General features: G+C 40.3%; 1 protein-coding gene across 1 annotated transcript in view; it reads right to left on the bottom strand.

Annotated features, from left to right (window-relative positions):
• Positions 1–13023, bottom strand: part of GATAD1 (GATA zinc finger domain containing 1) — a 179808-nt gene that overhangs the window by 27046 nt on the left and 139739 nt on the right. The window contains exon 3 of the mRNA XM_044067673.1: positions 9139–9198. Coding sequence (XP_043923608.1) covers positions 9139–9198 — 60 coding nt within the window. The remainder of the gene's footprint in view (positions 1–9138; positions 9199–13023) is intronic.

The raw sequence follows: 13023 nt of genomic DNA, 5'->3' as shown, positions 1-13023 counted from the left end.
AGTTTTTTTTTTTTTTGGAAACTACAATAAGGAGCATAATGTTTACAACTAGATAAACATGCCTTAGTACATCATGTTTTTGATTTGTGAATACACGGCATCTCAGGACACCATAACTCAGGCTAGGGATTCAGAGCAGTAGAAAGAGGGTAATGCGGACAGGAATACTATGGATCTACTGATAAATACACCCTCAGAAATCAAGTGTCAATGCAAGTTCCTCGCTTAACTTCATGAGCTTTTGCAGCACTGACAGTTTAGGCAGAGTCCAACACAGAATTTCAACCACAGCAAGCAGGGGTAAATCAAACGTGGGGAGAAACAGAAAAAAAAAACTCCTGAAGAACAGTCCTACAAAAGGAAAGCCCTTCCTCTAGAAAGGAAGTTAAGTAGTTAAGGTCCATTAAATGTGGGTACATTACTCAGAGATGCAGCTGTACAAACATCCAAAGAAATGATGCATTAAAAGGCAGTTCAATCTGGCTAAATCCCAGCTGGCCTTCAGTTACATAGGTAAAAGCTTACCGTACTGGCTGAAAATGATATACTTTATTACTCAGTACACCCCCTGCATGGAAATCGTTTGACATTTTTGGTACAACACAAACAGATGGGTCGGTAGCTGCTGGATGCTTTATGAAATGCTACTGGTTCCTTCTACAATGATTCTGTCACAGTCATGCATATCTGTGACCAAAGGATTGCTACTGATTGAAATGTCAAAATAATGGTTTACGAGAGAGGCTATCCCCACAAAAAACACCCTGCAAATTTACATAATCAACTCTAAAATTAATTACAATGGTAAAAAGAGAAATAAACAGTTGAATTTTGGCAAAATTCAATTATCTGCTTTTCTCTAACATTTTGCAAATTCAGAAGTGACTTCTGATGGACCATATTCAGAACTATGCAGTTTCAGTACTTTTGCTGTGGCAAAAATATATCCCCTCACTGTAGTGTGCCAGAGTTATCCCTGAGCATGCAAAATAGGAAGCCTTCAACTTTAGTTTCCAAATTGTGGTAACTTACAGGTAAATGGATAAGTTTACTGGGATTTCAAATGGCTACATGGATAAACCTGGAATGGGTCTTAAATATAACCTGATCATTATTGTTGGCACTAGTCAGAAAAGGTCTTCAATTCTGAAATTCTAGCTGAAATCACAGCTGTTAAAACAATGTTTTCTATAACAGCCATTTCAAATCTCAAGCAGTTGCTAATTCAAATAATTCATATTTAAAAAAAATGTGATTTGAAAATTAAGTCCCAAAGAAGAATTAGTATGCATAAATGGAGGTTTCCACTGAACAAGTTCTTTCAGAAGGAATATGACAAAAACTTTGAAAGGTTCTGCCCAAAACTAGGGCTTGAAAATTAAGAAATGGCTGCCACATGCACCCTTAAAATGGTACAAATTAGACCTACGTCAAACAAACAAGAACTATAACTAAAAACAAAAAGCAGAAATATCTTGGTCAGATACCAAAGGGCAACACAGCCATGTGATATACATATCTAAAGTTTGTAAATGTAATATATACAAATTTAAAAAACTGTTAATATACATGGCACGAAAGATCAAAGCATAAAATCACAAACACACTGGAGGGGAAAACAGTATCATGCAGCAACTAGACTAGAATGTTTCACAGTCCACTCCTACTCAGGCCACATTCTTCTTTGCCTTTATATTCAACTTCCCCTGGCTCTACAAGGCTTTTATGACAAGTTAAATACATGATGCTACAAGATCAGGAAGAATGTAAACAAAATCACATCTGCTGTTTAACTGGTGTAGCTGCACGTATAATCAGTTCCAGTCTGTTAAAGACTCAAAGTACACAAATCATTTGGTTTGGGCTAGGAGCTGTTAACCAGTTTCACCCCACAGTCCGATAGGATTCTTTCAATTTCCACTAGTAAACTGACCAAGTCACTTAACCAGACAGTGCACCCAGGTCACCCCTGAAAAGGGGTGCAAGTCCACTGGGCTTACCATTTGCACAAATACATTCTCATGAGTAGTGCAAACCTCAGCTCCTCATAACAGCTTAAAAGAACAGTAGAAAATGTATGACTCGGGGGGGGGGGGGGGGGGGTTACACTGCCAATAGTATAACAATCCCCTTCTGATCTTTTCTGCAAAAAGTACTATTCCTACTCATTTATGCCAGCATCTTATTTTGTCTGACATCATAATACTGAACGCTCCAAACTCGACTGGAAAATGCTAAAAAAGTCAATTTCATAATGCAATACATACTCAAGATTGTACTGAAACACTACAATGCATAAGTGTATGCATTTTTGGACAGTCTGGGCTTAACTAAATACATCTGCTATTCTGTATGCTGAAAGGACTACTTCCCTAGCCTATATTTCTTTTAAAAAGTACAAAGATACAGTCCACTTCTTTACTAGTGAAGTCAACACCAATCTGCCAGAGAGAACTATATGTCGATACAATCCAAGTTATATAAAAAGTGTATGCACTTACATTGCGCACACGCACACAAACACAGGTAAAGATACATGTAACTACAGTACTTTTCAACTTGGGTGGTAGTTGATTCCTATTTAAAGAAGCAGAAGGAAGAGAACAGAAGAAATGTGTTTGCTGTTTTGTTTTAAGCCATATTATTGCAGAAAACAGAGAGATAAAGCCCTGACTACACACCAAGCAGCCCAGGTTCAATTAGCAGCTCATATGTTTGTTAGAGATAGTACGAAAAGGCAATGGGTAGTCCATATCAAAAGATGTCACAATCCCCTCAAGAGGAAGGGCACAGGTGCGCAGAAGTGTGTAGTCATACAGAGAATGCAATGTCATACTTCATTTGCCCAAAGAAGAAGTTAGGGTCATAATGGAAATGTTCTCACAGTCAGGATGCAAATGACTGCGCAAACCACCCCCATGGCTGCCTGGCTGACGGTCCTTTTGGACGTCTCTTGCCTCTTGGGAACTAATGAGCTGAAGTCTGGCATTGGGATGTCTAATGGCTAGCAAGCAGAGTTCAAAAAGCACATGCAAGAAAATACATATTTTTATGGAAATGTTTTTTAGGACTTGCATAAGTCACTGATGCAGAGGCCTGCCATGGCAAGAATTTCATCTGTACCAGTTAAATATTACATAACTATATGGAATTCTCAAAATATACATTCTTACACCATTTTTATAAAAATGTTAACATTTTTAAAAGGCATTTAAACTTTCTGAAACTTTTGAGAGAGAATTTTTAGAACCAAACCAAGTAGTTACTTTTGTTTGGAACTGCTTTTCAAAAATTCCATAAGACAGCTTGTTTGTTGCACTGATGTATTTTCCTTCCACACATTTAATTTCCTTTTCGGACTATAAAATGTATTGTATACTTTTTGCCTTTATCAGTGTGATGGGCAATATAGTTTTTCATAGATTTTTTTTGAAAATTCTTTTTATGAAAACACAAGTTAAATGAGAATTACTTTGCCAACAAAAATCTCAAGTAAAATGATCAACTTTTGGAGTACAGAGTTCAGCTGAACAAAGAAAGGAATGTACTGAGCTGCTTACAAATTTGTAGAAAAACACAGAAGGAAGAAAACATTCTGAAAGCAGATAAAGACTGTCTGGCCCTCCAAGCCCACCCATTTTCCTATTTTACATATAAGCTAAAAGTCCTACTTAACTAAAACCTCATTTCTTTTCCCAAAATGACAAAAGTCTTTTGTCCAGCTCAGGCTTGATGTGTCTATGTTTTAATGCTACCTCCACTTTATGAAGACTGTTCCAGGCCAAACACAACTCATGCTATAAAAAGCAGTTTCCTCATGTCTTCCTTCCAAACGTAGCCTCAGTCTTTTCTGAAAGTAGCCATTTCTTCAACTCTCTGGATTCCCTTGAGGTACTAAAAATATGTTTCACCATATCCATCTCCGTCTCATTTCCTCAAGGCTGTACAAGCCTTTTACATGGTTTCTGATGAAAATGTGCATCACTTTTGTTGCCCTTTCTCTGTAATGACTATCTTGTTTACATCTTTTGAGAAGTAGATTCCACAAATGTACCAAATATGGTAGAGGGGATCTCAGAAGTGGAGTTTAGTAAGATATGTGAAGATTGGAGGAAGATGGGTGAAGGCTGCCAGCCTAGTCAAACAGAATTTGATACATAATTCTAGCAACTGTAGAAATAAGTGTAAAATACAGGCTTGTGTTTTTAAAATGAAAAAAAAAAAAACACTAAAATGTGAACTTCAAGATTGTTGCAACATTGCCATCTGCTGTAAGGAAAACCAAGCCAAGTATTTCAAATGTGTCTTTTGAAGCTGAAAAGATCTTATGAATCTCTCTGATGTTTACAAGTTGGTTCCAGCAAGTCTGGATGAAGGTTTCAGGCCCATTGTTTTAAGGTTAAAGTTAAGGGCCAGAATTTACATGTGGAAGGTGATTTATTGCTCTGGTTTCAGCTAGAATGTACATGTGAAATGTCTTTTATTGTTGTAGTCTCCTGAGCAGGTGTTAGCTTGCTAAATAATGCAGTTTGTGGCATGGGAACTCCAGACTGTCAACAATTATGTAATTTGGGAGGGCCTTACAGAGCTGTTGGTTAGTGTTTAAAAACTATTGTTGAGTGAGAGACTGGAAAGCATTTTAATCTTGGACATCTAATCCAGCACTGCTTATGATTTATGTATGTAAGTAGGATTATAGCACTGTGTTTTCTCTTAAGATTAGCTAAAGATTAGCAAGTTAGATTGTGTGTTTTTCTTTGACATCAGACCTGTCCTACTGTATTATTTTAAGTTTCTGTGTGATCTCTGAACTCATAGATATCTCTGTGGTGTAGCAGTATTGTCTTGAGTTTTAACTATTTATTATTAAATATTTTAAAAACCTTTACCTGTGGCTGGTTTATGTAGAGATAATTTAACCTCTAAAGTACGTTACATATTTACAGATTTTACTGTCTAAGTATCTCCAAATTAAGCCTGGACTGTGTCATACTACCATTGGATTATAATATTGCACAGTAATAATTGGACACCCTTTTAAGGGCCTTTTAGTGGCTGATATTAGCTGGGTGGTGGCAGGAATTACTACCATATGGTCTGGGTAATAGTGGCACAGCTGGAAAACCTGTCCCAGCCTTTTCCCAGGAGGGTCTGTGTGGTTGTATAACCTCTTCTCAAAGTGTGTGTGTGTGTTGTGTCAGCTACTGGGGCAGGAACACGAAGCACTGGTTGGACAGAGAGGGTATGGGAGGTTTTAGCTTTCCCAGCTAGGCTGTGACCTGGACCCTATAGCAGTGCCAGTGGGGAGTCTTATTGGGGACCTGGTGAGCAAGGGAGCAACCAGCCCCAGACTGACTGATCTGTGCGTGCACTTAAAAGGAAATTGTACTTTACTGTGTGTATTAGTTATCCTTTCCTCTTCTAGGAGATGACCTCCCTGATGTTAGTGGTGAGGATTGAGGCTCCTTGACTGCTGGGTCAGGGCACGGTCGTCACAAGATACATCACAGAAAACAACCAAATACAGCAATATTCTGTCTACCTTATTCGCTGCTCTGTCACACCACCTACTTGGACCCTTGGTCAGTTATCTTTACAATTCTGCTTTCCTTCTCATGGCACAATCCTTCTGCAGATATGTCCTGTTCAGTATTTTTGCAAAAAAATTAAAAGGAGGCATGTTTTAGACCATTCCTCCAATCTTGTTTGTTTGTGTCTTTCGGCTTATCCCGGTTAGGGGTCGCCACAGCGGAACTCTGGTCCGCTAATGATTGGTAGTGGATTTTTACATGCCGAGTTACCAGCCCTGACGCACAACCTTCAACGAAGGCACGCCCCATTCACACATGCCTCCACACAGAAGATGCTCTAGCTGAGAATCGAATGGGACATCTTGCTATGAGGCGACAATGCTACCACAGCATCACCTAGCAGGTAAATGTGCAGCCACAGGCAAAATGCACTAATCTTGATAAAATGACTTTAAAGACAAAGTGCTAAACAGCTTTCAAAAACCACTTCGAGATAGTATCACTTACACTGCTGTTGTAGTAACTCCAAAACAGGTTTCAAGTTTACTTTTTCATTTAAACCAGGTATATCAACATGCAGTTCATTAATCCACTTGTATTCCAAATTTTCTGTTTTAGTTACTGAATCATATCCTATGCCCAGTTAATACATTATCTCAATGCTCATAAAAATGACCTACAGTATCTAGGTATTTAAATAAGGTATTAGTTTGAACTTGTCTCCTTATATCAGCTATGTGATTACATATTCTGTTCTTCAGCCTACAGTTAGTTTTACCCACACAGAAAGCTTTACAGCCCATACGCAGGGCAAGATGCATTATTCTTCATGTTAGAGGTTGCAGTCCCATTTACCAAACATTTCTTTCTACTCGCTGGGTGTATGAAGCTGTTCCCTTTTTTATATACTTACAAAAAAGTACAGTTAAAACAGGGAAATGCACCTCTTATGTCTAGGATCCTTCTGCTCTTTATAACATACCCGTGTTTCAAATTCATGGCATTTCTTTATATGCATATTTTAGATACTCTTAGAGCTGTGCTCTTTAAGCCTTGTAAAATGAACTAATTTTCTTAAAGATCTGCTGTATTCTCTTGGAAAGGGCATTATATAAATGCATAAATCTAACATGGTTATTGACTTTTCTTGCCACTCTCCTGCTTCCCCATTATCTGCAAATGCTAGTCATGTTTGCTCATTTCTTTATTTCATACTTTCAACCTGCTGATAATGATACACCCTAGATAAAATTGTTTCTTGAACTCAAATAACTGGTTAGTCATAATTTCAGTTAGTTTTCAATATAGCTACCCTCTGGCTCTTATAGATGTTAGGAAACAAACTAAGGATACATACTAGATCAATGCAAAAATGCTTCGTTTTTACATCTTTTCTGTATATGCTGTGATAGCTAGTTCTCCACTGCTTAAATTGAAGTAAGGTTGAAGAAATCTATTTCTTCTGTGGAAATCCATGACAAAGTTCAGAAAGTCTACTTCTTCTTTCGGCTTTTCCCGGTCAGGGGTCGCCACAGCGGATCACCTGTCTGCTCATGATTGGCAGTGGAGTTTTACAGTGTCGAGTTGCCAGCCCTGCACCCGACCTTCATCAGACAAATAACAGTAAAAGTAAAATCTGTAGGATCACCTTCCAATAAACAAATGTGTCATCCACAAACTGTTTATAGAACTTATAACAGTAGAACATCCTTCAACTCAGTCTCTAGGTATTTAGATAAAGGTTCTGTCACGCAACCCATAAAGGAGACCCAGGGTCTCGCTAGTGGAAATTCTATGTTCTTGTGCATTTTTGGGTGAGGGACAAAAAAAATTCATATACTCTGAGGACAAAAGGCTTTCAATTTTCAGTGAAAAATAGGGAACATTTACTTAACATTTTGATTTAACATTTGTTAACCGTGAAAGTCTGACTTGGAACGAAGACAATTTTCAGCGGAGGCCCAAGGAGAAATGCTTCAGATGTATGCCTTTGTAATGTGGGAGGAAACCCACACGAACGCAGGGAGGGCATGCAGACTCAACACAGAAGGCACCCCAGCTGAGAATCGAACCAGAGTACCTCTTGCTGTAAGGCAACAATGCTACCGCTGCACCACTGCTCCATCAATTCACAGTGATGTTAACAGTGAACTTTAATGAGCCTCTCAACATCTAATTTATTCAAGACATCCTACTTATCAGTATCCTGCAATAAAGAAAGTATGCTGGAGATGCAACATTCGTTGTCTAGGATGATGCCCCCCTCACTGAATTAGAGCATTCTTTATCCATGAAGACAGATCCTCCTCCCTTAACTGCACGAGAAGGGGGAGATATTACAAATAAAATGAAGAACAGAACATGAGTGGATAAAGCAGGCATGGAGTCAATTGCGATCCTGGACTGAATGCCAATTAAGTCTAAACCACAAAATAGAAAACGTATTTGTATGTTTTTTTTTTTACTTCTTCTTCCGGCTTTTCCCGGTTATGGGTCACCACAGCGGATCACCTGTCCGCTCATGATTGGCAGTGGAGTTTTACTGTGTCGAGTTGCCAGCTCAGTGCCCAACCTTCCACAGAAGACACATACATGCACACACTTATGCCTAGGGTCAATTTAGAGTATCCAATCCACCTACAGCATGTCTTTGGGATGTGGAAGGAAACCGGTGCACCCGGAGGAAACCCACGCGAACACAGGGAGGACATGCAGACACTGCACAGAAGGCACCCCAGCCGAGGATCAAACCAGAGAACCTCTTGCTGTGAGGCAGCAACGCTAACCACTGAACCACCGCTGCCACCCCCACTTGATGAATGAATATAGTTAACACTGTGTATGCACTTATGCATTTTGAATTGAATTGTTTTTGCACATGTTAGACTAATCACAATAAACTCTGGTGCAATGTGATTTTTAAATGTATTTATGTGATCAGATAATGTAGTCAATGTCACACTCAAGAGAAAGCTTTGGTGAAAGCTGGATTTGTTTGAAAAGCTTGCGTTTTACATACAAATTTTCCATGACTGCCTAACTAGTTTTGTTACCTGGACTTGTCAGCCTGCTGGAGCTCTCCTTTTCGCTCTTTATTTTGTACACGTATCTGACAAGACTTGCTGCAGATATTGACATTACTAAGATGTACACTTCTCATTCCGGATCTTCAAGCACTGTAACTTTATAGACTAGACAATGAAAATAACAGACCCTAGTACTGATCCCCTAAGGTACTCCCACTAGCAGAATTTGAAAAATTAAAAGTTAGTAGAAATTTGTTACCATCAGATTTATTCAAAACAAAACTTTGGTATGGGTTCTACCTGCACAATCACTTATTTCTCCTAAGAAACAGTTTAACTCAAAGATAATGGTTGAATAGGTCACAGCTTAAAATGGGTGCCTAGGTACAGTACGCTGGACTTAACATTAAATAAACTCATCACCTCATCGCCATTAACAGCAAGGATAAGCTTCAAGACTGCGTTTCCAAACTGCTAAAATAATTCCTTTGTCATAATGTGAAACTACTGAGTCTACTGCTGCTTAACATCTTCTAGCACTATGCTACAGACATTTTCTGACTTAGTAAGTAGCTACTTACATTAAAGAAGATGGAGTCCGAGGTGATGATGGTCGAAACAGACTCTGGTGCTTTGATGGGCTGTAGAAAAACTTTCAATAGTTACAATTAAATGAACTGTAATGAATTGTATTGTTATACAGTAAACAACACACAAAACACAGAAAACAAGCAATAACTTAAGGCACTCCAACATCTGCATGATACATGCTTCAATAAGAAAGAATGCCCACATATTTACCATCAACTTAAAATAAAAACATTGTGAATCTTAAAATTCACATTCTTCATTACAGAAGGTGGTTGCAAAAGTGAATGGTCAGATGCATTTCACAGTTGTTGACAGCCTTGAATTTTTACTTTCACACTGAGGTGTAGAGTACACGCTACATTGCACTCGAACAATGGGCAATACTGCAGCCATAGAACAAGGTTACGAGATAAACTCACCACAAATACCAATGGGAAAGTACACCTGTTATAAATTAATGTTTCCACACATCTGACCTGTAGATGAACTCACCTCAAACAATGCCAATGGTAAATACTCTGCCACAAATTAATGCTTGCGCACATCTGAGCTAAAGCTGTTCTCAGCTCAAATGGTGTAGAAGGTGAAACACAATTAGACATGAAATAGAAGTTATGTCCTTACCATAACGTTCCATGTGGAGTGTTCATCTCGCCTTTGTTCTTACACATGGGTTCGGAGCCGATCCTCGGCTCCGTGTCGGCCTCTTGCAAGCTCTGCATCGAGAAGAAGCTCGAGACAATCTAATACCCACAATCCCCCTCTGCCTTTACCTCAGATCTAGTTTGCAAGCAAACCAATCTCCGGAGAGAGCACATTCATACTTACATCACATATGCCCAGAAATAAGAATCTATACATAACTATATATATATAGAAAGACAAATAGACATATATATATATATATATATATATATATATATATATATATGCCAACTATGTACACAATATTTGCAGCAGCAGCAGGATGTTCCTGGCCAGGCATCAAAAGAACGTTCTTCTTAGGGCGGGAGGGTGGGAATGTAAGAACAAAGGCGAGATGAACACTCCACATGGAACGTTATGGTAAGGACATAACTTCTATATGTGATAGTGTTCAATCTCGCCGTTTGTTCTTACACATGGGTAGCGTCCCTAGCTCCTTGTTCCTGAGGAACTCACGGAAGGACGTTCTTGAGCACAGTATGTGGCTTAGACCAAGTAGCAGCCGCACAAACAGCGTCCAGTGGTAGGCGGGCTGCATGAGCCAAAGATGTAGACACTGACCTTGTGGAATGTCCTTTGGGTTTGTGCAAAAGAGTTTGATTTGAAGAATCGTAGACATAGATTATACAATCCGTTAACCACTTAGAAAGAGTTCTTTTGGTAACTGCTAGTCCTTTCCTGCTATCGGCAAAAGCCACAAAGAGTTGATCAGTTTTCTGTGATCTTTTGTTCTATCCAAGTAAAATCTTAGTTGTCTGTGAACATCTAATTTGTGTAACATATACTCCATTTTGTTGGAGTGATTTTTGAAGAAAGTGGGTAATTCAATGGACTGATTAATATTGTTAATAGAACACACTTTAGGGAGGAAGGATGAATTGGTTCGAAGAGAAACTCTGTCAGAGTGAAAGATCAAATAAGGGTGCTTGATAGAGAGAGCCTGAAGTTCAGATACTCGCCTAGCGGAAGTAATGGCTACCAAGAAGAGAGTCTTCCAGGACAAAAATTTTAATGGGCAAGAAGAGGCAGGTTCAAAGGGGGGCAACATTAATTTAGATAACAACAAGTTTAGACTCCAAGGTGACGTAGGAGATCTAATTGGTGGTCTAATATGAAAAACCCCTTTTAAAAAGGCTTTACAAAGTCTGTGGGCCATAACAGGAGCCCCACATTCTTCCACATGGAAATTTGAAATGGCAGCCAATTGAACTCTTAGTGTAGCAGGAGAAGCACCCTGATGGAATAAGTCCGTTAAAAACTCTAATATTTTATTCAAAGGAGCTATAAAAGGATCCACTTGGTGTGTATTCGCCCAGAAAACAAATCGCTTCCATTTACTAGAATATGTTTTAGTAGTGGAAGCTTTATGAGAAGCCACCAATATATCCTGAACTGCTGGTGACAAAAGATCAGACCTGGCTAAGTTGGGAATTGGAGCAGCCAAGCTGCTAGATGGAGGGATAGGATCGCGGGATGGGGAGCCCCTGACGAGTGAGTCAACAGATCTGGCTCTGGGTCCAGAATCCAGGGTCCCCGAATGCAGTGTGTCTTCAGGAAGGGAAACCAAATTTGACGAGGCCAGAATGGGGCAATGAGGATTATTGTCCTGTGTAGGTTTCTGGCTTTCTGGAGAAACTTTGGAATCAGAGGAAATGGAGGAAATGCGTACAGGAGTCCCGGGGGCCAATCGTGAACCAGTGCGTCCCTGGGGACTTCCCCTGGAGGGGGTAATAGGGCAAAGTAGCTCCTGCATTTGGCATTCATTGGAGACGCAAACAGATCGCAGGAAGGCTGGCCCCACGTGCGAAAAATCCTTTTCGCTACTGACTGCAGACATGTTGTCCGTCTGAACTGCAATAGTTCCCAGAGGAAGAAGGGGAGCAAAGTGTTGCAACGCTAGAAACACTGCCCTCAAATCTAGAACATTGATGTGCAGATTGTACTCCAAATTGGTCCATTCGCCTTGGACTGTCTGTCCCTGAAAGATGCCCCCCCACCCTATCAGGGAAGCGTCTGTGGTCACCGTAACTGTGGGCGTGGGTAGCACAAATGGTCTCCCCTTGGAAAGGTTGCACGTTTGAAGCCACCAGTTTAGATCTGTTTTGCATGTCTTCGTTATAAGAATCTCGTGTGTTAGAGGTAGTTGTTGAAACGACCATTGTGCAAACAGTAGCCATTGTAGGACTCTCATGTGCAGCCTTCCCAAGGGTATTGCAATAAGGGAGGCTGACATGAGTCCCAACACCTTCAGTACCAGTTTTGCAGGAGATTTCCTTGACAAGAGTAGAAGACGAATATGAGTCTGAAGTGATAGTATCCTTTCTGGGGGAAGTCTTAGAATTAACTGACGTGTGTTTAATTCTGCTCCTATGAACAAGATATTTTGTGATGGCTGAAGTAAGGATTTTCCGAAGTTTACGGAAATCCCTAGGTGAACACACAGTTGAAGAGTAAAGTCTCTGGCCTGTAATAGTTGACACTGGGTGGTGGCAGAAAGGAGCCAGTCGTCCAGATACGGAAACACCTGGAATCCTTGGCGTCTCAAGTGAGACGCTACCACTGCCATGCATTTGGTGAAGACCCTGGGGGCTGAAGTCAGACCAAAGGGCAGGGCTCGAAATTGAAAGTGACTGGCCCCCAGCCGGAAGCGCAAATGATCTCTGGATGCCCTGGCCATTTTGATGTGGTAGTATGCATCTTCTAGATCTATTGAGCACATCCAGTCGTCCTTCTGTAAGAATGGAAGGATCGATTGAAGCGTGACCATTGAACTTTTCTTTCCTGACGAAGGTATTGAGGTAGCTTAGGTCCAGAATGGGCCTCCAGTCCCCGTTTTCTTTGGAACTAAAAGAACCTTGAGTAAGTCCCGAATCCTTGCTGGTCCGCTGGGACTGGTTGGATGACTCTTTTTTCTAGCAGCTTTGAAATTTCTATAGCTGCTGGCTCTCAGATGGGGGTACATCTGGGAGTCTTTTCTTTGGGATGGGATGAGATAGAAAGGGTATGTTGTAACCTCTGGTAACCACGCTTTTACCCACTTGTCTGTAGTTATATTTTGCCAGGCCTGAGGGTATAAAGCTAAGCGACCGACTGCCTCCAGAGCAGGACAGTCGGGCCTCCTCTCAGGAGTGCTGGAAAGGTTTACCAGGGAGTGTCTCCCTGTCACCTTG

Source organism: Protopterus annectens, chromosome 3.part1 (genome assembly GCF_019279795.1).
Source record: "Protopterus annectens isolate FY-2018-M chromosome 3.part1, PAN1.0, whole genome shotgun sequence".
Classification (NCBI taxonomy): Eukaryota; Metazoa; Chordata; order Ceratodontiformes; family Protopteridae; genus Protopterus; species Protopterus annectens.
This window is presented reverse-complemented; position numbering and strand designations above follow the sequence as displayed.